The sequence below is a fragment of the Aulonocara stuartgranti genome (genome assembly GCF_965226115.1).
Source record: "Aulonocara stuartgranti genome assembly, chromosome: 11".
Taxonomy (NCBI): domain Eukaryota; kingdom Metazoa; phylum Chordata; class Actinopteri; order Cichliformes; family Cichlidae; genus Aulonocara; species Aulonocara stuartgranti.
In genome coordinates, this window is record NC_138947.1 from 10,944,289 (window position 1) to 10,970,405 (window position 26,117).

At 42.2% G+C, this 26,117-nt stretch overlaps 1 protein-coding gene across 1 annotated transcript in view; it reads right to left on the minus strand.

Moving 5' to 3' along the window:
- The window catches only part of znf804b (zinc finger protein 804B), a 33,834-nt gene continuing 7,717 nt past the window's right edge, over positions 1 to 26,117 (minus strand). Inside the window, 4 exon segments of the mRNA XM_082551940.1 lie at positions 1 to 1,180; positions 1,182 to 4,926; positions 5,786 to 5,916; positions 10,602 to 10,739. Of these exon segments, the coding sequence (XP_082408066.1) occupies positions 1,019 to 1,180; positions 1,182 to 4,926; positions 5,786 to 5,916; positions 10,602 to 10,739 (4,176 nt within the window). The 3' untranslated portion in view covers positions 1 to 1,018.

A 26,117-nucleotide genomic window follows, 5' to 3' on the forward strand; every position in this document is an offset into this window, starting at 1 on the left:
TTATTGTAACTTATCAGATTCATTCATTTCTGTCTTACAAACTGATTTGTTAAATGCTTCATGGAGGAAAAAAAAACAGTTTTTAATGTCACACGTGGAAGGTTGTGTAAAAGGTCTATCACTGAAGCCATGGAGTGTGGGGTAAGCATTGTACTACTGGTCAAGGTTAAATTCACATTTTATTTTGGTGTTTCTCATCATTCTAATATTATCATATACTGTCAGAATATTTACACTATAGAGAGAAAGCAGGTCTTTACACGTGTCAGATATGGAAATTAGATGTTGTTCTTCCTGCTGTGAATGAGTGTGTGTCATCAGAATTACCTTACACCCGCACATACAGTCCACAAGAAGGTTAAAATGTCTTTGCCATATTCACCGGCCACTGGAGCGTTATTTATGTTAGCTGAAAGTCACTCTCTAACTCAGATAACCTGTATGAAATGGAGATAAGGGGAGAGTATTATCACTGTCTCTGTCCCTGGCATGAAGGATACTTCAAAAGGCAGCTGGTCTGTCTGTGGTTCAGAAGGAAAGAGAGAAGATGACACAAGCTTAGCTTGTCTTTGAATAGCAGGTGCACCTTTCTCTTTATTTTGCTTGTGAATGAGGAATGATGGAAAAAGCAAGGGATCAAAGTCTGTTCTTTCACTGTCTGTTTAAACACAGCAAAGGCTAAATGGAGAAACAAATTCTCATTTGAAAACAGTCAATAGTTTGGCTGTTTGTGTGTATGCATGCGAACGAGCATGTGTGTCTCGGTGTGTATCTGTGTCTGAAGGCATATGTGCAATAAGAGTTGGAGTTGATACTACTAAAAGCACTGATACATCCCGATTTCAAATAGCAGGCCTTTCTTCAAACCATACATTCCTCTTTTCTCTCTCCCACAAGCCAGTGCTGCCAAGAAAGATTAATAAACACGGCACCCACTCTCAAAATCATAACGCCTTCTGTTGAAACTTCACTTGCCACGATCTGTCCATGATAGGCTGTGGATTCAAAGGTTGCAGAGCTACTGGGGAGAGTGGAGAGATTGGGGTTGCGTGGAAAGTGGGCGACTGGGGAAGGAGAAGGGTGGGAGGATGTGATAGCAGGATGGAGGGAAACAGGGAGGAGATGGAGAAAGGGGCGAAGTGAACATGATGAGGGAGGGAAGGGTGGCGAGGGGTGAGGGGGTGAGGAAGTGGAACTGGCTGTGGGTGGATGGCAGGAGAGGGGGGTGAGCTGGAAGTCGAGGAAGAGTGAGGGGGCATGGATAGGCCTGTGTGCTGTAAAATGATGTGATGGAGATTCGAGAGAGGGGAAGATGGTGCGAGTGGGGTGAGGTTTGGGACACCCAGAGCTATGGGCTGACTAAAGTTCTCTTGTGGGTTGACGTGTGGAAGTGGGAGACTGACCTGGAGGGTGTGGTGTACTTGCTTATGCATCGTGTCTGTGTGAATTAACTGGGCTTGAGGCTGCGGAGATGAGTATTGCTCCTCTGAATTCCCACAGTTCTCTGTCTGCAGGTTGTGTGTGTAGTTTGCCTGCGTGTTTTTGTCCGTGTTTTCTTGTATGTTTTCCAGGACTTTCTGCATGTGCTCTCTTGCCTGCTCTTGCAGGAGACGATATTTGTCCATCTCTTCAGCGGTAAAGCTGATCGGCGCTGTCTCTCCACCTGTCTGTTCATCGTCAGTTCTAATCTGTGATGGGCAGGCATTTGGCATGCTGCTGGGATTTGACCCAACTGGAGAGCATTTCTGACTGTTAGTGGTTGCTCCAGGATCTGTGCCACAACTCTTAGCTTCCTCTTCCTCTTCTCTCTCCTTCTCCTGACTCTTCTCAAGCAGCCCCTTTTTCTTCTGAGCCTTTCGCTGAATTGCAGGTAGTTTTCCTATAAGGGGCAGAAGCAACCTAGATGGTTTTTGTAGCAGTAACTTACTGGGGGATAAAGCTGAAAGGGTTGTGCCTGGGCCCCTCGTGTTGACAGAGGCAGAGGGCCCTTGGCTAGACTGTGAATCCTTTAGCTGTGAAAGACTTCGGTCACAATTATGTGTGTTGACACTTGGAACTGTCGGTGAAAAAGTGGATCTGTTGGGAGATGAATGTGTGAACGGGCTCGAGGAGAGGGCAGATGAAATAGACGTGAGGCTGCTCTGCTTTTTTGCCTGCTGACTGGCCTCTGCAGCCCCCGAGGACGTCTTGCAGGAGCTAACTGTCAACCCATCCATAGTGACTCCTGAGCAGGTGCTACTCCTGCTCCACTCCCAGCTCAGCTCAGACATGTTGGTGCTGCTACAAGGGCTGCAAGAGCGTGGGCTGTGGCATCTGCTGTCCTGTGTGTTGATCACACTCTGGCAGCTGTACGTCTGTCTGCTTGTCCACCACTCAGGGCTCGAGAAGTGTGTTGAACTTGAGCGTCTGGTGCCTGCACATATCCTTGCACCGCCCGGGCTGTCTCTGCTGTCAGCTCCTGTCCTGGAGCCTGATGTGGACCTGTGTGTCCCCCTGTCTTCCCAGCTGTCACTGCTGCCCCATGTCCATCTATCCCAGTCGACATCTTCAGTGCTAAGATGTCTGCGCCTTTTGCCCCAGCGCTTAGGACTGGGGCTAAACCTTGCAGCCTTATCCCACTCCACTGCTCTGCTCCTCGAGCTCCACCCAGTCCTTGACCTCACCTCCTCACTACCTCCAGGACAGGCCCCTCTCATCCACTCCCACTCTTCTGTACCTGAAGTCAGGCCTCTGTCTCGGCCACCTGAATGCCCTTGTGCTTCCCTCCCCCTCTCCTCCCAGAATTCACGATGCCTCAAACTCTTCCTCTTACTATGAATGAATTTCCTGTCCCCGTGGAGGAGTTTTCGCTTTTTCATCGAGCTGTTACAGCAGCTGTTGTCAGGGTAACAGCAGTCAATGAAACTCCTGGGGTTGCTATGGTGACCCCTTTCCCAAAACAGCTTTGAGTTACATCCTGGTGAGAAGGAATGTAAGGAGAAGTGAGACCGCCAGGGAAAAGTCGCCGCGTCTCCGTCTCGCTTTCCCTCCTTCTCGGTGTCTCGGTCTGCTGTGTGTCTGCTGAGATGGGAGTAGACGCTGGAGTGTTCTGCCTGCTCTCTGTCTGGCTGTGACTGGCATTCAGTGCTGTGGCTCCTATGAGGCCTCCTCTTCCTGACAGAGACAGATACTGGCTCAGCCTCACATCTCCCCAGGAGACAGCTGCTCCCTGCTCCCCCCACCTTCCTCATCCTCGTCTCTCTTTGCCTCCTTTTCTTTCCCCATCTCCCTCCAGTTTCTCCTCTCCTCTCTCTTCCAGTGGAGACTGTAGAGATAACACTCCTCACTTTGCACCTTGCTGATTGGCGCTTGTCTGAAGTTTTTTCCTTCTCAGCCATCTTTCTCTTCCCCAGCTTGTGTTTCTTTGTGCTGGCTTTCCTCTTTTTGTGTGATACTTCAGAGACACCCACATACGGCTGTGGAGCACTGGCACACTTGCACATTGTCTCACTCCCACACTCACACCTGGATGGACTGATGCACATCTCCTGTGTGCCAGGCTGGGTGACAGACTCTAATTTACAGCTCAGGGCTGTGATGGCTTTCTCCCTGATCCCTCTCGCACCCTCTAATCTGCCTCCCAGAGGATTCTGGAAGTTTGTGTCAGAGCTGTCACTATGAGTGGGGTCAAATGGATGGGGAGCTGCCCGCATGCAGTTCTCCATACTTAGCATGCATCGTTCTTTTTCTGGTCTTCTTTCTGATGATAAAAGGTTTTTGTTCTTTAGGAACAGGTGTGCTTCTGTCTCCACATCGATATGTTGCTCTGCTTTGAAAATTTCCGCAGCTTTTTTCTCCCTGTGTGCTCTCAACTCTTGTCTTATCTGTCTTTGTAAACACGATTGAGTGTCTGGTTTAAGAATAGCTGGTACGCGTAGTTTTGATTCATCTGAAAGGGAACACAACTGATTTTGTTGTGAGTCCTTCAGATCCTCTGCGACTTTTTCTGGCCGTTGAAGGTTCAAGCAGAGCGGGTTGCAGCTGTAGGAGATGTGTGGTTGAGACTTGGTGAACTTAAGCAAACTGACAGGCCATCTCAGACGGGTAGAGCCATCCTTCCCGAGCACACACACATCCTGACTCGCCTCCCGCTCGCTCTCCGTTTCTTGCTTTTCCTCTGACTTGCCTTCTGTGTGTTTGGTATCCGTGTGTGCTACTGCTGATCCTATGCCCCATACGGTCACCTGAGATGCTGAGAACAGCGAATCATGACTCTGATTATCAGGTGCTGATGTGGAAATAGGAAAGTGTTCTTTTACGAAGTCTCTTTTTTCAATCTGTTCCTCCTCCTTTATGGCCTCTCTTGGGAACGGGTGCATGTCGCTTGGTAAGACACTGTCAGTGCCAGACTTATCCTTTTTTTCACTTGCGCTGTGTTTCCTCTCATCTGCTACCTCAATTTCCCTGTCAATATCTTCAATTATTCCCCTTATCCTTTCTTTCATTTGTTCCCTCTTCTCTCTCTCCTCCTCCTCCAGGTCTGAAAAAACAGAGGCAGAAGGCTCCAGCCTAGGCCCCCTGCGTGAGAAACAGAAGGATACTCCAAGTCTGCCTCCCACTCTCCCCTGTGAAGAGAGAGGCAGCTGAGGATACAGGCTGTGGCAAGACTGGAGGCTCACTGCAGGAGTGTTTGTATCGGCTGTCTCAGTCACTAGTGGGGATTCTGCTAGAGCAGTGGCCGGTGGTACTTGGGAAACAGAGTTGCACAGATTTTCTGACGGGTAGCTGACAGTAGTTGTCCTGGGCTGTGTAGAAGTGGATCGCTGGGGCTGGCACAAGGGTTCAGGTCTGTCCTTAGGGCTGCGGTCTCTTTGTGTCACATCTTTATCACGCTTCTGACTCACAGCTCTGACTGTGCGTCTTAGGCCATAGGTCCTTCTTTGGACTCTGCAACGAGATGTGATAGGACAAGCATATGTGACTTTAGCTGATAATACTTGTCTAAGTTTTCCTGGCATCACTCTAGATTTACACAAAGCCACTTACTGTGGCATCGTTTTTGGGTGAGGTTATGCAACAATGCAAACTTTTCTACCACAGCTCAAAGCTGCTGTTACGACACTTACTCTTAAATTTAATGCAGTCATGAAAACATTAATTGTTTGAATAATATGGAAATCGATAGAGTTTTAGACTAATAGATGGCAGAGTATATAAAAAGGAAAGGGACCTAAATTTTTAGTATAGACTCTATCTTTATAACCTAACAAGGAAAAAGAAAGAAAGCAAGAAGAGAAGGAAAGGAAAGGTGCGTTCTATTGGTAGTCACAGTAATGCTGTTCACATATTGCTACCTGATTATAGGAAACACATTTAATTGCACAGGGAATAGTTGCAATCAAGTTGATTATTGCATGATGTATTGTCTTATTGTATTAGTTGTTTTGATTGCTTTAGGTGAGCAAGGCGGGAAGCAAGTTTCCTCTCACAATTCACTTTGCTCATTTTATTTACTCATGGTTATTCTGCTGCTAATTTTTCACTAAAACCTCATGTCCTCCACCTACAAATGAATCAGATGCTCCGAGTGTCAGCAAGAGTGTGTCTTCATGATATATTTACTTCACCTGTGGACCTGTGGCCTAGCTAAGCCAGCTGAGCGCTCTCACATCTGTGAACGCATCCATCAAGCCTACGAATTGTTGACTGGATGTGACGCACTCTGACCCCCTCCCCCAGGACTCTTGCCCCTGGTCTCATTACACACATGCTGCCACATGCACGAATACACACTCCTCCCACTCACCGCTGAGTTTCCTGTTGCAGCTGTGCGAGCTGGTGCAGACGCCGAAGAGCCTTCTCCTGCTTGCGCTGGTCCTTCCATGATTTTGAGGCTACGTTACGAGCAAACTCTCTGTGCTTGAGCTCCTTCAGCCTCTGCAGGAAATGGCAATAAAGAGATAAAGAGGGATGGAGAGAGGGACAGAATCCATATGTGGACGGAGAGGGGAGATGCAAGGGTGGGAGAAAGAGGAGAAGTAAGAAAGAGTTAGTTTTAGGAAGCTCTCTGCAGGCAGCTGTCTTTCAGATCATACACATCAGTCAGCAGTGTTTGCAGATGTTCTCCTCCAAACCTCATGTCCAATTAACTCCATTCAGTCTTCAAGAAAGGACCCTTCCTTCAACACACAGCTTGAAACCAAACACCAAAACTAGTGAATAGTAGATTACATGTGTGGTTGAGATGAGCGGAATAGGCAGTTTCATGATGCTGCTGCTCTTTCTGAACCATTAGAGCAACATTTTTCATTTTGGTTAGCGCCCTTCAGTCCTACTGTGTGCCATAGATTCAGTTTATTAGTTATCACAGCTCAAATAGAAGTACTTTTGAATCTATGAAACAGGGAAGAAGACATTTTGTTTGATGATGTTAGAATGACACACTACCAAACACAAAGGCACAAGATTAAATGCTGTAAAGGCCTGACATTTTCTTCTAGACTGCTTTTTGTGTTGTGTGTGTCTGTGGGCACTTTGTAAGCAAACTGGTTGGTCTTTACCTCCATTATATTACAGGATAATTATTAATTAGTTCAGCTTTACACATGTGTGTATTTATATGAACTTATATGTCTATAGCCATAGGTGCACCAGTTCTCTTGGGGAAACAATGATTCATGCGCCTCTCTCCAGTTTCCATTTTCTGACACACTTTAATCCCTTCTTTATCCATGCTTGGCAGGTATATGTGCACGGATGCTGGTGTCTTTCTTTTTGTCTGTGCATGTCTGAAGGGTAAGGAGGGACTCGGGAGTTTGGGGATAGCTGCAGTATTGTGCACCACCATCCATCCTATTTCCCCTTTTTATTGAATCACATATTCTCATAATCTCAGCTGCTCCATAGCTTACGCATCCAAGATTTGTTGTTTACAATATATACTCTTATCCTGTAGTGCAAGTTGCGACAGGATTACACCGCACTCATTTTTAGATTATGTTATACCATTATCTTATCCATCCACGCAATATGTGTCACACTCAAACACACACATGCACACACGCACGCATGCATCAGATTAGGCTCTTACGCATCAGATTTATTTATACAGTCACTCTCTTTCACACCCAGATGCTGTGCAGGAGCGGACAGTTTTCAGGTTAATCCCAGCTGAGTCTTGCACAAGCTGGTGTCTTTTTACATTATCACTCAATGCTTAGCATCCATGTCAGCTCACTGAAGACAGCATTAGGTATATACCATAGAATCAACACTCATGCGGTTCGTATTCCTTAAAGACACTATCTAAGTTCTTGTGGAATGTCTGCAGATGTGAGCAATCATATGCTAGTGTACATCAAAAAGCCCTGAGTCGTTGTGATGCCAATGGTATTCTATGGGAAATATTAATCTTGTTCAAGCACGGAGGCATTCATAATGAACAACTGTGAATGGAGCCAGCAGGCCTAAGGATGAAAAATTTGTTGCACTGCATTGTGCTATAAAAAAAGAGTTGTTGTACTGTAAATGTCAGTGGCAATGCCTGAGAGAGAGAGCAGTCTGTAATAGATGAAATATATGAGGATAAATACTTCCTGCTTCCTGCCGCATTTGCACTCTTCCAGGTTATTGTTCTCTCTTAAACCATGTCCTACTGCAGGCAGACCTGAAACTATATTTAGAGACAAATCAAATATTGCACACAGTACCATTTTGGCTCAATACACAGGACAGACATACTTCAACTTTAAAAGTGGCTACTTTTGTCTTCAAAGTTGATGTCATGTCCCCAACTGCAGGAAATGATGTTCCTGCTCTCCAACATGCAAGCCTTGCTATGTGCTGTGAAGCGCAATGCGTCTGTCAAAGCTTCGATCAATATTCCTTTAGATGTGTTAAGGAGTGCTCAGGTTGAGTCAGAGTTGATTCATATCCACTAGGGCCCTAGAATGAAGGATGATGTATTCTTAGGTAGCATTTGAGTGGCCATGCTAATGGGCTGATTGCCTTTTATTTAAAAAGGAGTGTAATTCTGTTGTAATGAGCAATTTCTGTAATCAGCAGTAAATGCTGATAAAGCCCTGTATTCAGACATGTTTATCCCTGAATCGATGACAGCGAAAGAAGACAGAGCAAACGCAATCAGCTTCCATTCTCCAAAGCCAATACTCCTGCAGGGAAACTGTCTTCAGCTAGAATTTCATCTGTTGTCTGCTCTGTGGGCAGAGTGTACATGCATTTCTGTACTTGTGTGTGTGCGCGTGTGTGTTCCTACAGCGCCAGTGGCTACTGTCAGCTCAGTGCCTCATGCAGCTCGTTTCATGTGCCTGCCGCTGGCTAAAACAAAGCATTAACATTGGCCTGCAGTTGCCTCAATTTATTTTCAAAGAACAATGACAGAGGAGGAACAGTCTTATTTAATGTTTATTTCATGATACATAGTGTGGGTGTTCAGAAGTGGGAAGCGGCTTGGCTTGTTTGAGAAATTGCCTGCATTTGAAGATGAGTGTGTACACGGGTAAGTGCATGTCTGTATGTTTGCGCGTGCAAGTGTACGCCTTGGCAAGACAACAGATAGCTGTAGGAGAATGAGCTATCAGAAGAACCTACAGCTTGTTAGTCCAGAGTGGAGGTTGTGTATGAAAATGGATGTGAACGCAGAATGCAGAAGAAAACCTGCTGCTGAGGCTTTTTCTAATGGTCCATTGGCCTTATCTTGTCCAAACTGGAATAATGGAATCATACTTAAGCTATGACTAATAGCTCTGTGTTATTTGGTACTGAATATTTTTCTTTTTGGAGGAAGTACAAGCTGAGGAATAAAGTGAATTTTAGATGCATTTTTATGTACCAGTGACATACAAATCAACAGCTCTGAGATTTGGCCTAGAGGTAAAAAAGAACTATTCTATCATGAATTTATGGCTTACAAGCCTGGTGTACATCTGCAATACTGTGTTGTATTTGTTTAAAATAGTCATTTTATTTTTCATGCAGTAATAACTCAGAAGCTATGTTGAAATTTTCCTGGAAATTCCTGGAGACCCTTTTAAGCACTCATACTACACACTGTACTATCACCTTATTTCTAAAATTAGGAGATTTGCTTTGCTTTTAATGCTCTGCTAAATCATTCTCCCTATTTGGTTCACAGAGACATTAGATTCCAAATTACCAAATTAGTGTGCTGTTACTTCTGTTATCGGTGATTTTCTGATATGTGCAACACAATGAAAGCCAGCCAAAGACACAGACCTAGAATCTCAGCTGCATACCAAAACTAAGACACCATCAAGAACACCGAACTTTCCAATATTTGTTATCTTAACCTCACTGTCTGCAAATATTTCTCTAAACTATATCTGAAAAATGTATTTTGAACAGCTTCTGATGTGTTAACTGAAAATAAACAACATGCTGTTTTTGCTTCAAACCTTCATCCAGCAAACCTCTCAGCTTCGAGGGGAAAACTCCGGCTATGCGGGCCGGCCAGTCAGTCAGTGAAAGTTGCCCCATTAGTGATGATGCTGGTGACTTTTTCCGTGTTTAGCCTGTGGTGATGGTGCTGTGTGGATTGCAATCGATTGAGTGTTTTTTGTAAACCGAGTAGAGTTTTTACTAGAAATGTGATCATTTACAAAAGGTGCTATAAGTGAGTATTCATCTGTTGGCATTGCTATTGAGCTACAGTATTTCAAAGAATGCACAGTCTGACTTCTTTGAGATAAAAATCAATAGGTAGATAAATGACCCCCCACCCTTTTTTTTGCTTGAAAATCTAGAAGTTTTGAAACAAGATAAAGTACAAGAAAATTTTGGACTTCGCCCTGGTTTTTACATGCTGCTTGGATAAAGTTCTTAACATTTGTCAGATCACTGACAACTCTATTGGGTCATAACAATGTCCCTATTTGCCATCACACAATAAGAAAGGCTTTGTGAATAACTTTTTACTTTCCGATAATTCCCATTAATATTACCTTTTTTGATTCATGCCCAGTTTGCAAAGTTATAACGCACATTGTCAGACAAAATGACCCATTTATTAATATCTGTAAACATAAAACTTGTTGTAGCAAAATACTTATTTACTGTGTATGTCTAGTATATACAGCACCACAGTTACTTTATTAACTCTACTATAGCATTTATACTAGAGACTCATTTTTTATTATTATCTTGTTTTTATTATAGCGTCTTTGGATATTTGCTTTAGGTGCTACGACTTCAATTACCCTGTGCTGGATCAATGTGGGCTATTTAATTTTATATCAGCCTGTTCAACTGGAAATCTAAAATATAATTGGAGTGCTGGGTGTGTGCGTATAGGCTGTTTGTGTTTGCTTGTGTGCTTTCTTCAAGTTGAAGTGTGGCACCTCAGTATGTGTGCTTGTAAGAAATGATGCAGTTGTCACACTCCTACTGTTACCTGGTGAGAAACTGTGCCCAATGGGCAGACTGACATGGACATGTAAAGCAGCTTTCCATCAAAACGCATAATACTAACACACCCAAACTCTACAAGAAAATACGGTTAAAAAGAAAAAAGAGAGAGAGAGAGAGAGAACCCGTGTGTTAGTTTTTGTGTCCCTACACAGTGTGTATGTGTGCATCTCGTGTACCTGTTTGTGTGCATGGTCGTAGGAGTTGATGTGGTTGTCAAACTCCTGGTGTCTGAGGTACTGCTTGTCACACAGCTCACAGTAGAAAAGAGCCTTCAGATCCTCCACCGAGCAACCCAAAGCCCTCTCCGTGCATTCCTGGAGAAAGAGATGGAAAGAATGAGTGAACGTGTTGGACGGATTGGGAAAGAGAAATGAGAAAGACTCAAGCTAGAGGCATAAACAGACAGCGATATAAAGGGTTAGAGAGGTAGAGATAGAGAGCAAGAGGAGTCAGGGAGTGGGGAGGGGGGGGGATCAAGAATGGAAGATTGTTAGCCATTTAGAGGAAATCTGCATCCCAGAGAAATCAGCAATATTAGCCTCCGCATGTGCTCTGCATAAAACTGTTAAACGGCTTGCCATTAATGCATGATGCCTTTGCTGCCACTGCTGGAGGCTGGACAAAGCCCTGTGCTCATGGCAACTTGAGCCGGGGGACACGTTTAATACAGCCGCTATAATAGAAACTTGTGTATGTGCTAAAATGGCAAATAGTCTGAATCTCTCTGTGAGGAAACTGATGTTTGACAAATGACACCCCCCCCCCCCCCCAAAACAAAAAAAACCCCTAAGCATCTAAAACGCACAACTTGGACTTTTTGTACAGACAAATACACACAGAGACATGCAGGTAAATAGCACATGGATAGAGATACAGATACACAACCGCTATGCAAATGGCACACGGACCTTAGGGAGTAAATCGCTTGTCTGCATGCTCACATCAGCCAGAGGGCCTTTTTTATGGTCTGAATACATGCACAGTGTTGTGTACAATAGATGTGTTTGCTTCCTTGTGTGTGACTGTGTGTGTGTGTGTGTGTTGAGGAGTGTGTGCATTCATGCCATGCTCTGCTTCAGAATGTAATTTCCCTGAGGCTAGGGGCTGCCAATAAACACTATTGAATTCTGTTCTACACTGACATGATGGGAATTTAATTTGAGGTTGTCACTTCTTTCTCTCTCTCTCTGCTTCTTTCCTTTCCTTCTGTCCATCTTCTATCTCTCGCTCCCTCTCTTTTGTAGCACTTATTCCGTCCCTCCTTTTTATGCTCCTCCTTCAAATCACTCTTCTTCTCTTTCACTTCACACTCCCCACTCCCTTTCATCCTCTCTATTTGCCTTTTTCTCCCTTTCTGGCATCCTCTTTTTTTCTGTTTGAGTCCCAGGTCAGGCAGTGACAGAGTCTATTGGCCCCAATTTGTTTCCGTAATATGCCTGCACACAGGAACAGAGGTGAGAGGAAAAGAAGGGGAGGATAAGAGTGCAGGCAAGAGGAGAAATAACCCCTGCCTGCATCACAAACACACATACAGACTCTCACAAGCACCTCAGCGTTATTATTGCCAGTAACAATCATCATTAAGCGTTATTTGCTACATCCAGGTACTCTACTCACATACATTAACCTGCAAAATAACTTGCTCTTCCTCTGGCTGTGCAGGAATTTATCCAGTATGTGTGAAGGGTAAGGGAGGCTGAAGGACAGGGTGGTAGGACTCTCCTATACTAAAATCAACACAAAGGTAACTAATATACATTGATCCTGTGACGTTCCAAGAGTGCATGGTATTGATCTGCCTCGCGGGCTTAAGTCACTGCAAGAAAATGATCCAATCACCCGGAGCAGTGCTCATTTGAGCGCTGCCGGTGTGATAAGATTGAGATAATGAATGCTGTGAATTGGTCAACTGTATGGCTTATGCAAGATTACATAGGAACCGTGTAAGTGAATGTCAGTGGATGTGTGTACATGAGAGGTTTTGTATATTTCTGTGCGCTTGCCTTTCCCAAACCCTTTCTTCTCACCTCTCTGACTCTGTCAGGATAATTACTTTTAACAACGAGAAAAATATACATAGAAAGACGTGAGAAAAGGTGTGAACGCATCATAGCCGAAACGTGCACTTAAGTGTGCGTGCGTGGGCCAACTCGGAGGCCATTTGTTTATGTCAGAAGCGTCTTGGCAAGAGGTTGCCCATTTTTCTTCTGAATGCTGAAATCAAGCGCGCTAGCTTTCATTTGGTTTAAATGTTCACATCTCATACAAGTTTCCACTATAGGCACTCTTATAGAAACACCTCTACATAGTTAGTCCCCTCTTATACACACACTTATGCATGCACAGTCACACATAATGTGTCAACCTGATATACTGGTGCCAAATTAATCTAGACCTCAATTTACCTCACTGGCATGAATCTGTTTGCAGAATAAGCACAACTGATGTATCTGCAGACCTGAATGGACATTGATTGTTTGCATGATTATGCGTGTGAGTGTTTGTGCAGAGCTGTGAGCTTCCATGCTTTTTTTCTTTTTCTTTGCGCTTATCCACAGTTTGTAGGAGAAGTGCCAATTTATCCCTTTTTATAACTGAAATTGTGCCACAAATAGGAGTCGTTTTGGACCATGACCAGAGTTTCAGACACACAGTTTAATGTCTTTGAGCTGCTGTGGAAATGAACAGGTCACGCTTAAAGTGTTTTACAGACGTGGTTTGTCAGCATTTGAGAATATGTGCACTGCAAACTAATGATATACAATATATTCATGAAAAATGCCCCCAAACATGAATATCCTTTTGGGAACGTCTGGGAGTTCTAGAGATTTAAACTGTGGCAGCACCTTTTCTGATTCACTGCCATCATTACAGTTCAGACTGCCCCTTTTTTTCTTTTTGATGACTCCTATGGTATATAAAATCAAAAAATGCTCATTAGCAGTGAACATGCTGCACTGAGGCTTGTGGAGATGATTTTTAAATAACTGTAACTACATTGTTTTTTTTAAATTCTTCATCTCTGAGTTGACCTTCAAGACTGCTGAACAGCACCATAAATCAAAGAACCATATGATAATATGCTTATCAGTGTCATAATGTAACTCTTACATCTTGACATTGAATTGAACTCAGGTGGAACCATGTCAAGGACAAAGAGGAAGCTGGATGAATTTATGAGGTTTTCAAGTAATTAATTAATAAGATTTCCAGCTAAAGACAGCTATAGGATACTTCACTGACTGAGCTGAATTACAGCAGCAAACCATGCAGGCCATAATGAGAAACTTCTTGCAGAATAATTAGGACCCTTTAAAAATACAAAATGGAGTTGGTGGCATATCTCTGAAATATATTATAACTTAAATATGACTCTTTGAAAGCCACTTGAGCTAATTTCAATAGGATAGTCAAATATTTTGAGTCAAAAAACAAATTTATGTGGTGTCTGTGTAAGAGTGTATGAGTGGTTATGTATTCTGAAAAATCAAAGAAAACTCGGGCTGAAAACACTTTACTTGAAGCTTTCATTTTATGCTCGGCGTGGTAAACAGTGGGAGAAATAGTCTGTAGTCGTTTACAATTTGTTGTCTGCGTGACTGACGTGACAGTTTGTTATGATTTAATCAAATGCATTATAATAAAGAATTAAAATCTCATTCCCTGCCTGCTGCCCTCGAGCTAAATTGTTTCTCCCTCCTCACTGGTCACTTTCTTGTAAGTTGTAATTAAATATTGAACAACATTCTTGTAGATTCAACTCAGTGATAGAATGAAGAACGGTTACAGGCTTTTGCGCTGGTATTATATTAAAGCTATACTGTAACATTATTTTGAGAGCCATTCACTTCTTTGATCTAATGTAAAACAAAAGTGGTTGTTTGGGTGAGACATATGCGGAGAGATCATGACCTCCTCCAAGGACATGATGAATTCACTGCCAGGGAAGTTTCCAAGTGGAGCATGGTCGAAGGAAAAACATTCATTTTTGATAAGGATCGAGCGATGAAGCCAGTCACACTGTCTCGTGAATAGGCGTGCCTATTCACAGCTGCTTGGGGACCCGGGCCCAAAGGGGGACCACAGATTTTATCCCTCGCCAATCTGCAATGACATTTTAGTGGGAAAACTCCCTAATGGTGGCCCTGCTTAGGGTGTGTGCTAAGAACACCAGCTGTTTCAGATTGTGAGCATGTGCTGAGCTCTAATAGGCTTTATTGTAAGTTGCTATTTGATGTTATGTTGTACATAGTTATTATTTGTTAATAACCCAGTTGGACATTTGGTCAGGATATTGGCATTTGTTGAAGCTGGCACCTACTTTGTGCCCCACTAGTTAAAACTGTAGACTAAATTTGATAAGAAACACCTTTTTATTTGACTAAAGAAGTGGAATGGCCAAATAAAAAAGCAATATGTTTACACTTACCACATGACACCCTGAGATATACACACAGCCAACACAGAGATGTTGATATAAAAATATTGTAATTGTATTACTGCAAATTTCGGAAGCATTTCATGTACTTTTTCACTTTATTTATTTTCTGCCTCTCCCTTTCTCTGTATATTCGTCAGTGTGCTTAAAAATGAACGGGAATAGATACAAATCCGAGTGGAGAGCACTTGAACAGTATTGGAAAACAAGTGCAAATTTTGCATCTCCTCAAAATTATGAGGCACTTTGGCTCGGACCTACTCGAATGTAACTGATCAGATGTGATAATTGTTAACAGCACTGCAACACGAGCTTTAATCGCAATCCCGGTTCAGTGTGAAATCCAAAAAATAGGGCGAAACAACACTCGTGCATGCATAATAAATCCACGACGAGAGAGCGAGAGCGAGCCTTGTAGCACAGAACTGATAGAAACAGATTCTCTCTGTTCATATATATTAACTTCCACTGAAGAGAACTTCTACTGCAGGGGGTGGAGGAAAAAATATGGTAAAAAACTTGATGAGTATGACCAACTTTGAAGAAACTATTGTTATAGAATTTACCGTCGCAGAGCAGCTGCAGACACAGAGCATACAAAATACAGGCCAATTAGCAGTTTTCTCGTTATTGCTAATTTCGCTTCGCTTATGCATGCCATCTGTGATGATGCCTTAATCTTACTATTAGAGAGTATATTTTAATTTTTCAATAATGTGCTGTTGTTCTTTTAATTGACTTATATAAAAGGACTGATCACTATGTTATCAGCTGATGCTCCTGTTTGTTATTCACATGAATGTGTGTATGGCCTATATGAAGCATGATATCCAAAAGTGCTCTCTCTCTTTCTCTTACTGGCTGAAATCTTTTTCTTCTTCTCGTTTGTTCTGGAGGTTTTAGATGTTTCAGCGGTAAAGAGATGAAAAGGAGACGAGGTGAGAAGCATAAACTATGACAAACAGACATGTGACTTTACAGAACTTCTAATTGTTACCTCTGGTTTTGAGAACAATTCAATAAACAATTCCAAAAGTTTTATCAAGCCCAATTAAATCTTTAATTATCTTCCGCTATAATTATCACCCTAACTTAGCAACGGCAATGAACAGAAAAAAAATGAAATTAAAAATAATTCAGCAAGTTTTTTTTTTTTTTGCCTTGTGCTTCGCTCTGCTCTCTCAAATCATTTACATTAATCTGCCACTCTTTTTTCTCTCTACCTGTGTCTAAAGCTGTGACGTGTTTCCGTCAGATGCGTTCACACTCCTGCATTTTTTTCGGTAGCCGGTGACAGTTGTTGACCCGAGGCCTAAATTACTCATTACTGTAATGACCTGTAAAGCTCAGTGGCAGACATTTTTGTGCACAAACATGCATGCCAAGCAGGATAGCTTAGCGTTAATGAGCTGATATTTGCAGCCCCGATGTATCTCCCTTGACTGCCTTTAATATGCCTGCGTGCTCTGTGCTACCCAAACATTTTTCCATTTACTGTGGAAAAATCTACGCCCAGGCTTTACGGTGTTTTTGTCTGTGCGCAACTGTCTGATGTTGTTTGTATGTGTGTTTGTATATCTTTGTTTACTCCAGATCGTTACTGCCAGTTAGAGGTATGGCCAAAACAAGTAGATGGAATAACCACAGCCAAAATCACAGATGTGTTGACCATACATATGGTCATTAGGGCTTTTTCACAGCCAAAAGGACAGATGTTTTAGTACCAGTGAGTTTCATAATCTCTCAAACTACCAGCGACTTCTGTTAAAGAGAAAGTAGAAAGGCTAAAATATTTCACAAAGTGAGACTCCAGCAAATAAAAGCACAATGTGTATTCCAGTAAACTTCTGTCAGGTGTGCCATATTTCATTGTTTGTGTGTGTGTGTAAACTGTAACTATCTAAAGCACAATCCTCTACACCATGACATCATCAGTGAGTACCGTGAAGTATAACAAATTGTTACCGCTCCTTCTGACCTTTTAAGCTGAGCTGCATGCACAAACCAAACTGAATAAGTAAATAATAGCGAGAGATTTTATTTGATTATTTCTCCTGCCCCCTTTGTTGCCATTTCTGAAACAAAGAATAGATTCAATCCTTAATTTCTTTGCATCCATTGTAGCTGACATGGACATTTATGTTTACTCTTAAATCTGATTCTTATTTTTAATTGTTGCTATTTCAGTCCAGTAAATATTTACACACATATAGCATATATACAACACATTTGTATGGTCTCTCTATGGACTTTGAATGAGGAAAAATGGGAAAGGATAAAATTCCAGTTTTAATTACACATTGGATGTAATATTCACAATAACAATGAACCTCTGTTTTGTCTAGACGCACGAAAAATGAGGAAACTGGAGAAGTGGAGGACAAAAGAAAAAGTGAGAGGCCTAAAAAAATATCTAATGCAGATAAACAGTATCTGAAAATCATGTCCTTCAGAAACAAAAAAAAATCCATTAAAGACCTGACACAGGACCTGAGAGATGCATCTGGCCCATCTGACACCGTCAGAAATGATCTCAGTGGACGGTGGATGAACCCATTCTTAAGGAAGGGAAACGAGGAGAAAAGGCTGAGGTATGACAAATTACACATGAAATTTATATAATGCAAAATGACAACAAAGGCGCTTTATATTGTAAGGTAAGTAAGTAGGGTAAGTATTTTACGGCACCCTACAATAATGCAAAGAAAACAGAGAAAACCCCAACAATGATATGTTATTATTTATGAGATGAATATAACAAATAGTTAAATACAGAAAGGTGTATAAACACATAGTGAATGACAAAGGTGACTGAAGAAGAAGCACTCAGTGCATCACTGGAATCCTCCAGCAGCCTAGACCTGTTGCGATGTAACTAGGGATAATTCAGGGTTACCTGATCCAGCCCTAACTGTATACTTTATCAAAAAGGAAAGTTTTAAGCCTAATCTTAAAAGTAGAGACGGTGTCTGTCTCCTGAATCCAAACTAGAAGCTGGTTCCACAGAAGACGCGCCTAAAAACGAAAGCCTCTGCCTCCCATTCTACTTTTAAATACTCTAGGAACCACAAGTAAGCCTGTGGTCTGAGAGCAAAGAGCTCTAATGGGGTGATTGGATAGGGTAGTATAAGGTCAGTAAGATTTTTCAAGACTTGTATAGGAGGAGCAGGATTGTAAATTCTGGATTTAACAGGGAGCCAATGAAGAGAAGCCAATATAGGAGAAATGCAGGGGCAGGGATAGCTCAGTAGGTAAAGTGGTCGCCCCATGATCGGAAGGTCGGCGGTTCGAATCCACTTAACGGCTACCCTGAGGTACCCCTGAGCAAGGTACCGTCCCTACACACTGCTCCCCGGGCGCCTGCTTAGTGGGCTGCCCACTGCTTCACTGAGTGAATGGGTCAAATGCAGAGAAAAACAAGTAATTTCCCCATGGGGATCAATAAAGTATCCATTATTATTATTATTATTATTATGCGCTCTCTGTTTCTCGTACCTTTCAGTACTCTTGCTGCATTTTGGATCAATGGGAGGCTTTTTAGGACTTCCTGATAATAATGAATTACAGTAGTCCAGCCTAGAAGTAATAAATGCATGAACTAGTTTTTCAGCATCACTCTGAGACAGGATGTTTCTCATTTTGAATATATTATGCAAATGGCAGAAAGCAGTCCTACATAATTGTTCAATATTGAAGGAATATTGAAGTTGAATATAGAAGCACATGTCCTGGTCAAAAACAACTCCAAGATTCCTCACAGTGTTACTGGAAACCAAGGTAATGCCATCCAGAGTAAGCATCTGACTAGGAACCATATTTCCAAGATTTTCAGGGCCGAGTACAATAACCTCAGTTTTATCTGAATTAAGAAGCAGAAAGTTAGCGGTCATCCAGGTCTTTTTGTCTTTAAGACATTCCTGCAGTTTAACTAATTGGTTTGTGTTATCTGGCTTCATGGATAGACAAAGTTGTGTGTCATCTGCATAACGGTGAAAATGTATGCTATGCCTTCTGATGATACTGCCTAAGGGAAGCATGTGTAATGCAAACAGAATTGGTCCTAGCATGGAACCCTGTGGAACTCTATAATTGTGTGAAGAGGACTCTCCGTTTACATGAATAAATTGAAGTCTATTCATTATATATGATTTAAACCACTTCAGTGCAGTACCTGTAATACCTACAGCGTGCTCTAATTGTTCTAATAGTCTAGCAGGACAAGCACAGAGATGAGTCCACTGTCAGAGGCCATAAGAAGATCATTTGTAACCTTCACTAAAGCTGTTTCTGTGCTGTGCTGAGCTCTGAAACCTGACTGAAACTCTTCAAATAAACCATTCCTCTGCAGATGATCTGTTAGCTGTTTGACAACTACTCTTTCAAGGATTTTTGATATGAAAGGAAGGTTGGAGATTGGCCTATAATTAGCTAAGACTGCTGGGTCTAGAGATGGCTTTTTGAGTAAAGGTTTAACTACAGCCAACTTGAAGGCCTGTGGTATATAGCCGATTATTAGAGATAGGTTGATCATATTTGCGATTGAAACATTAATTAATGGCAGGACTTCCTTGAGCAGTCTTGTAGGAATGAGGTCTGAAAGACACATTGATGGTTTGGAGGAAGTAATTATTGAAGTTAACTGTACATAATGTTACATCTGTGAGATGATTATGAGCAAGTTTTTCTCTAATGGTTAGAATTTTATTTGTGAAGAAATGATTTCTCCAGCTTACGAGTTATCTGCTTTAAGGTGAGTGTTTGAGAGTTACACTAGGAAATCAGGTACTTCTCTTTTTCAGAGGAGTTACAGTATCTAAAGTGGTATGCAGTGAAGAAGTATAAATATTAACAAGATAATCAACCTCTGTGGGAGTAGCATTCAGATAGCTGCTCTGAATTGTGTTGGCGCAAGGCACTGAAGAAGATAACAGTGGATGAATTATATCCTTAAACTCAATTACAGCTCTTTCAGAAAGACAGCTGCTGTGATGAAATCTTTTCCGTACCTCTGTGTAATCCATTATTGTAAATGTAAATGTTATTAGGAAATGATCAGACAAAAGACGGTTTTCAGGAAATACTGTTAAATGTTCAGTTTCTATGTCATATGTCAGAACTGGACTGAATAATCAACAAAAAATACTGTCAGCTTTTGATCTATCATGCAATGTCATCTGGAAAGAGTCTCCTGATTGTTGACAGCATCATGTAAAACACACTGCCATTGCACTAAACGCACACCTGGATAAAAAACACACACACAGTGGAACACCTGCAGTCATGATTGGCATCGGACCTCAAAATAATTGAAGCAGTGTGGGATCATACTGACAAAGAGCAGAATAAAAGACAGCAAACAGCCAAAGAAAAGCTTTAAAAGTCCTTCAAGAAGCCTGAAGACCTATTCCTGAGAGCTACTTAAAGAAATGATGAAAAAAGCTTGAGAGTTCAGGCTGTGTTGAAGAATAAAAGTGGCCATAGCAAATTTTGACTTTCAAGCTAGTTGGAAGCAAGTATTCTAGTTTTGCAGTCTATGTTTTATTAAAATGCACATCAGAAAGCCTAGAATTTGTTACTATGTAAATACTTTCAGTCTATCTGTATGTTTGGCTTTCACACATTTCTAAACAATGTTACAGCTGTAAGCAAAAACTGGTCTGAACATATCTGTAAGAATATATATTCTGTTGATAGATTTAAAGGCAATACCACCCAAACATAAAAGAAGTGGAAAAAAAATAATAAAAGAACTTTATTCAAAAGCCTCAAAATAGCTGCACTGCTTTTGTGTCGGGCTACAGTAGGGAGTCTGTAGCATCGACAAATTGCAGTGCTCTCCTGTTGAAGCCATAAATCTATGATTAGTCACAAGGCCCAACCAAACGATCACTCAGCAAGCAATCAAAATTTAATTCCCTGTCCATCACAATGCAAGGCCAAAAAGCTCCCACTGCTGATGTGTCCACCCCTCCCTGCCCTCATCCCCTCTGTCTCTCTCTATTTCTCCTCCCTATTCAACAGGGCTACCTTGTTTTCACGGAGTTATTCAAGCGCTCTACCATTGATCAATCCTATTCTGTGCCCACATTTAAAATCTGTCCACCTCTCAACATCGCCACCCTCCTCACTCAATCTCTCTGTGTTCATACTATCCTGAATACAATGTGAACTTAGCCTCTGGCTTGTGCGGCATGAGTTAAACTGATTCACTCGGGTAGAGCATAGCTTACAGACACAAAAAGCAGAGGACATCTTAAGACATTTTCGCCACTTGAACAAACATAACCCATAGGTGCTTTCTAGGATTTTTGTGAATTCAATTTGCGCTCTTTGGGAGACACAAACACAAAAGCGTGAACGCCTGCATGTAAATTCCTGGAATACCCAGGTGTTCTACAAACTGTGGTCTCCACTGTGGCTTTGAATGTATTTTTTATGATCCTACCTCTCACTTACTCGCTGTGCTCTTCAAGGACTTGCATTTGTTTCTGTGAAAAAGACAAAGATTCCCTTCCTGTTCTTTCACTGCACATCAAAACGAAAATCATATACCAATTACAGGGAGACAAAGGATGGTGAGAACAATGGTGGGTGAGCTGAACTTTACCCGTCGTCTCTGCTGTTTCTAAATGCGTATATTGTCAATGCTTTGTGTGCCGTCTCTTTTTTTGGCAACTCTTGTTTTCCTCTTTGATTCTCTCCAAAGCTGCTCTGAGGGGTGAAAATGATATCAGAAGAGCTTTAGAAGGATAGACTGGTGAGATGTGATGATCTCTTATTCTTTCACTGTTTTCTCTCTGATTGCTCCACCCACCATTTCTGTCAGTTTTTTTATTTATATTTTTTCTTCCTCCAAATTTTTTCCTCCTTATTGGTTCTTCTTTATGCACTAAAAACACTTGTCAGTCATATGTCTTTCAAACCTTGGGCTTATTAGGCTTTTCTCCTCTCTTGCTAAATGTCACTTCCAAAATTAATTTTTTTTCTCCTCCCAGATAGCAGAAAGAAAAAAAAGTAGAAATATATGGACGATACACTCTTGACATTTAAATTACAGACACAACTGAAGACTCTGCATGGATAAATGGATATACAGCACTGTTAAGTTATTAGACCTGCAAACATAAAGCAGACACACACACCCACGTTTTCTTTATACTCGTGTGCTGTCAATCACACTCCAGACAAGGCAGCTGACTGACTGCTTCAAAGGGGATTGAGGAGGATCTGTTAAAGGGATCAAACAAGGGCTGTAATCTGTCAGAGTGCGATGATACAGATTAGAGTGAAAGACAAGTTAAGGAGATGAAGGTAATCAGTTTGGGAAGTGACAGATTTAAAGGAGCGGATTAATATGATCGAAGATTACGCACTACTCTTAATGCTCGACTAAGTCTCGCCAAGTCAGAAACTTGCAAAGATGAGTGGCGAGTACGCGCGAGGAAAGAGTCGCTGAGGAATGATTGCTTTCTTTCAGACATTGTGCTTCCGGATTCTTTTGAAGTTTTCATGTAGGTGAGTGTTTCACTGTATGTGTGTTGGCTCATTTGTGCTATCAGAGGATAACACGAGTGTGTCCAATAAGTGAGTGATCTTTTCTTTGGCACATTACAGTGCGAGTGCATGGATGGCTAGAGATACTACAGATCAGAGGCTGAAATTGGAGACTGTCTGGGGACTTACACGCCAGCTGAGTGAATTGCTCTGTCATGCACAACAGTCCAACTTTTTGAAAGCTGGTTTTGCTGTGCTATATGATTTTGTAGCAGTTAAGACCTGGAGCTGGCCAGGATTGAAATCCCGTCAGGACTCTCTTCTCTGCTTTCAACATCCTGCTTGCCACATTCATTTCTTTCTCTGGGTGTCCCGTGCTATCATTCCTAACTTGTATCCAGCCCTCAGTACGGCTGCATTAGTATGTATGGCCGTGTAGCTCAGGGTTTAGAGGTTTATGTCCCCTAATAGACAGAGATTTGTCCTGTCACACCCACAAAGAGCTTACAGCGAGAGACAGAGGCAGAATGGCTCCTTCCACTCTGTGTGTTGTGGGTAAAGAAGGAACATTTATGTTCCTGTCTTATCTCCAGAGAGAAGGTTTCCATTTCTGTACAAATCATAAAGCCCTAATTTGTGCTTTTCTCTTCTTTTCTCCTGCACTTTCCATCTTCTTCTTTCCCCCCTCTTGTTCTCGCTCTCTACCCCTTTCTCTGCCTCTTTTACTCACTATGATTGGATTAAGACCAAAGAAACAGAGTGTGGAGATGAGGAGGGGATGAGAGCTTATTAAGCATGTGAGAGGTGAGATGACATTAAGCTGTACAGAAAGAGATTGAGGAAGAGGTGTGTGACCACATGCACAAGTGTGTGTGTGTGTGTGTGTGTGCATGTGCATGTACCGCACACTTCTGTATTTATCCTTATAGAAGGTAGGGTGAGAAGAGGGAGGAAGTGAGGCGTTTAGCTGTGGAGCACTTTAATCAAGGGGCGAGCAATCCTGCATGACCCACTCTGTCATCCATTATTGATGCCTGCCTCAGCCAGGCTGATGAATCATTAAGCCACTCATCAGGCCTGGGAATTCTGCCTTCTCCTCGGCCGATGACACTCATTTACATAAATCACACGCTGCTATTTTTCACACTCTTGCGCATAAACACAAACACACACCCACAAACAGCCAAATACACAAAGTTCATACATGTTGGCTTGCTCTCTGATGGGCATGGCTCATACAATTTTTAATGCTTTCTGCAAAAAAACCTCCCCAAAAAACCTCATTTGTGTCATACCTTGAAGAGCCAAGTTCATTTGAGCTGTGAATACAGATTCATAAAGGTTATACTGTACATGACAATAGCACTCAACAGCTGCAACCCTACAATACCCAGTGATTAAAGACAATATGCTCAAAATCCCATGGACTGCACAGAACATGTGTTGCCTTTCCTGAAAGACAACCATGTTTTGCACTCAAGCTAAACAATCGTATAACAATGCATAGGTAAGTGGAGAGGAGAGAGTGAAAGACAAGGAGACAAAAACAAGCAGAGAGAAATAGATCTTACAGAGTTTGAGTTTGCCTCTGGGTTATATGGCAGAGGAATCTTAGGGAAACTGATGAGCACCCACGCCATGCAGGCACACACGCACTCCACCAACATATTTCTTCTCATCGTTGTAGGGTTTCCCTTCATCTCCTCTCCTCCCCTCTCCATTCACCTCCACTCCTGCTGTTTCCATGTCTTCCCATTCACTGTTGAAACTAATCCAGTACTACAGGGTAAGAATATACCTCACAGCAAGGGTAAGAAAGCCCCCCCCACCCCAGGGGCGGCTTGTCCAAAAATGCTGAAACACAAACATGCCAAACATACATGCACAATCAGACAGAGGAAACAGGCACACTGCCCATGAAGCCGTTAGCCAAGGCCTAGTGCGTAGCTGGAGGCTGCTCGTAGACCACTGTGATCCTGCCATCCCTGCAGCACGCAGCCAGGGCATTTCTGCACAATGCTAAGCTGAGCGCCTGCCATCTCCAATCTGCTAAACGCAGGAATGCTGCTGCTGTCACGGTTCTGTATTTTGAGTTTATTGTGTTTTGATTTAAGTTTGCATCAGGGATTGTGTTCTTGTTCTCTTGTCGTGTTATGGTGATGAATATGATGTCTATTATGAGAGTTCCATGTTTCTGTTTGTCTGGGTTTAAGATGTGGGCTTAGTTTCATATGTCATTTCCTGTCTGTCTCTCTATGTCGAGCCTGCGTGTGATGTTTTATTGTGAAGGTCTGCGTCTTATGTGAGTGTTCAGTTTTACCTCTGTCTCGTCTTACGGATTATTCCCAGCTGTGTCCACCACCTGTGTGTAATTCCCGTGTTTCTCTGTGTGTATTTAAGTCGTGTCCTCCGTCATTGTAGTTGCTGGTCCGTCTGTGTAACCACCGTGTCTCGCTCGTGTGTTCACCCTGCTGTTAACCATCGTCTGCTTCTGCTCGCCCTGCTTCATGTTCATGTTCTGGTTTCTGCGCTATAGTTTAGCTGTTTCCCTGTATAGTTTAGTTCGAGCTCCATTTGCTGTTTGTCCTCATTTTGTGTTCAATAAACCACCTTCACCTCTCCACTACTGCCTGCGTTTGGATCCCCCTTCATTTCCTCCACACGGCTCCTCTCACTCGCCGTGACAGCTGCTCATGATAATTACGGCGGGTTGTTTGCTCCATCACTGTTGATATGAAGACGCAAGCAAACGGCATGAATTATTAGTGTCTGCATCATGGCTCACGCTGCTGGTGGAGGTAACTCTGATATAATTCGATGCACTGTTACTGATGCATGACCGACTGCACTATCAGAATGTCCTAGTAGGTCCTATTTGCTGTAATACATAAACATGAGAGCACATAAGAATGAACACACATGGACTTTCATATGATGTTATGATAATACTACATGTATTTTTGCCCTGCTTGTACTATGATTTTATCAGGTTCACAGAGACTTTAAAAGAAAGGTAATAGCTCAGTAATACCCTTTTCAACGTTCTGAATCCTTGATCCCAACAATGACTTTTTTCAGTAAGTAAAGGTTTCTAACCATGTTGTACTAGATCGATTGTACATGTGCCATCATAGCAACTTGATAGCAGAGCACTACATCCCTATTTTCTAGACAATGGAGAAACCTTTAAATTTCATATGTTTTACAGTAATCTAAGTCACTCCGTTAATTTAATATGTGGTATGACTTTGAGCCATCTATGTGACTATACTGGCGTACCAGCAGTACACCAGTATAAGTCACATAGATCGCAGTGCACCATAACAGCCTATTCTGTTCAAGGCACAGCAAAGCACAACATGAAAGCCTTGATCTTATGTCAACGAATCCAGGGAAGTAAAACTTGTTCATATGCATTAAAATTCCTCTGCCACTTTGATCTCTAAATGCAAAGTGCCTGCTCGATTTCTTTCAGTCGTAGTTATTTTTATAAATCACCCTTATGCACATGAAAAGTGGAGAAAAAAAAATGATGTGAAGATCAAGCTGTGAAAGAAATCCAAGTTGCTTTATTCAGAAGGAGCCCCTTGGTCCCCGTTAAGCTGGGAGAATTTCCAGGGCTTCTGCTCAACTGGGAGGTGCTGGTTCATAGCCTCTCTTTCAGTGAGTCATCCCTTCTTCAGAGGAGAGATAATTAATTTGTCTGAGCTGCTCTTAACCCTGGCCTCCGTGTCAGCAGCCAAAACGCACGCAGGTAATC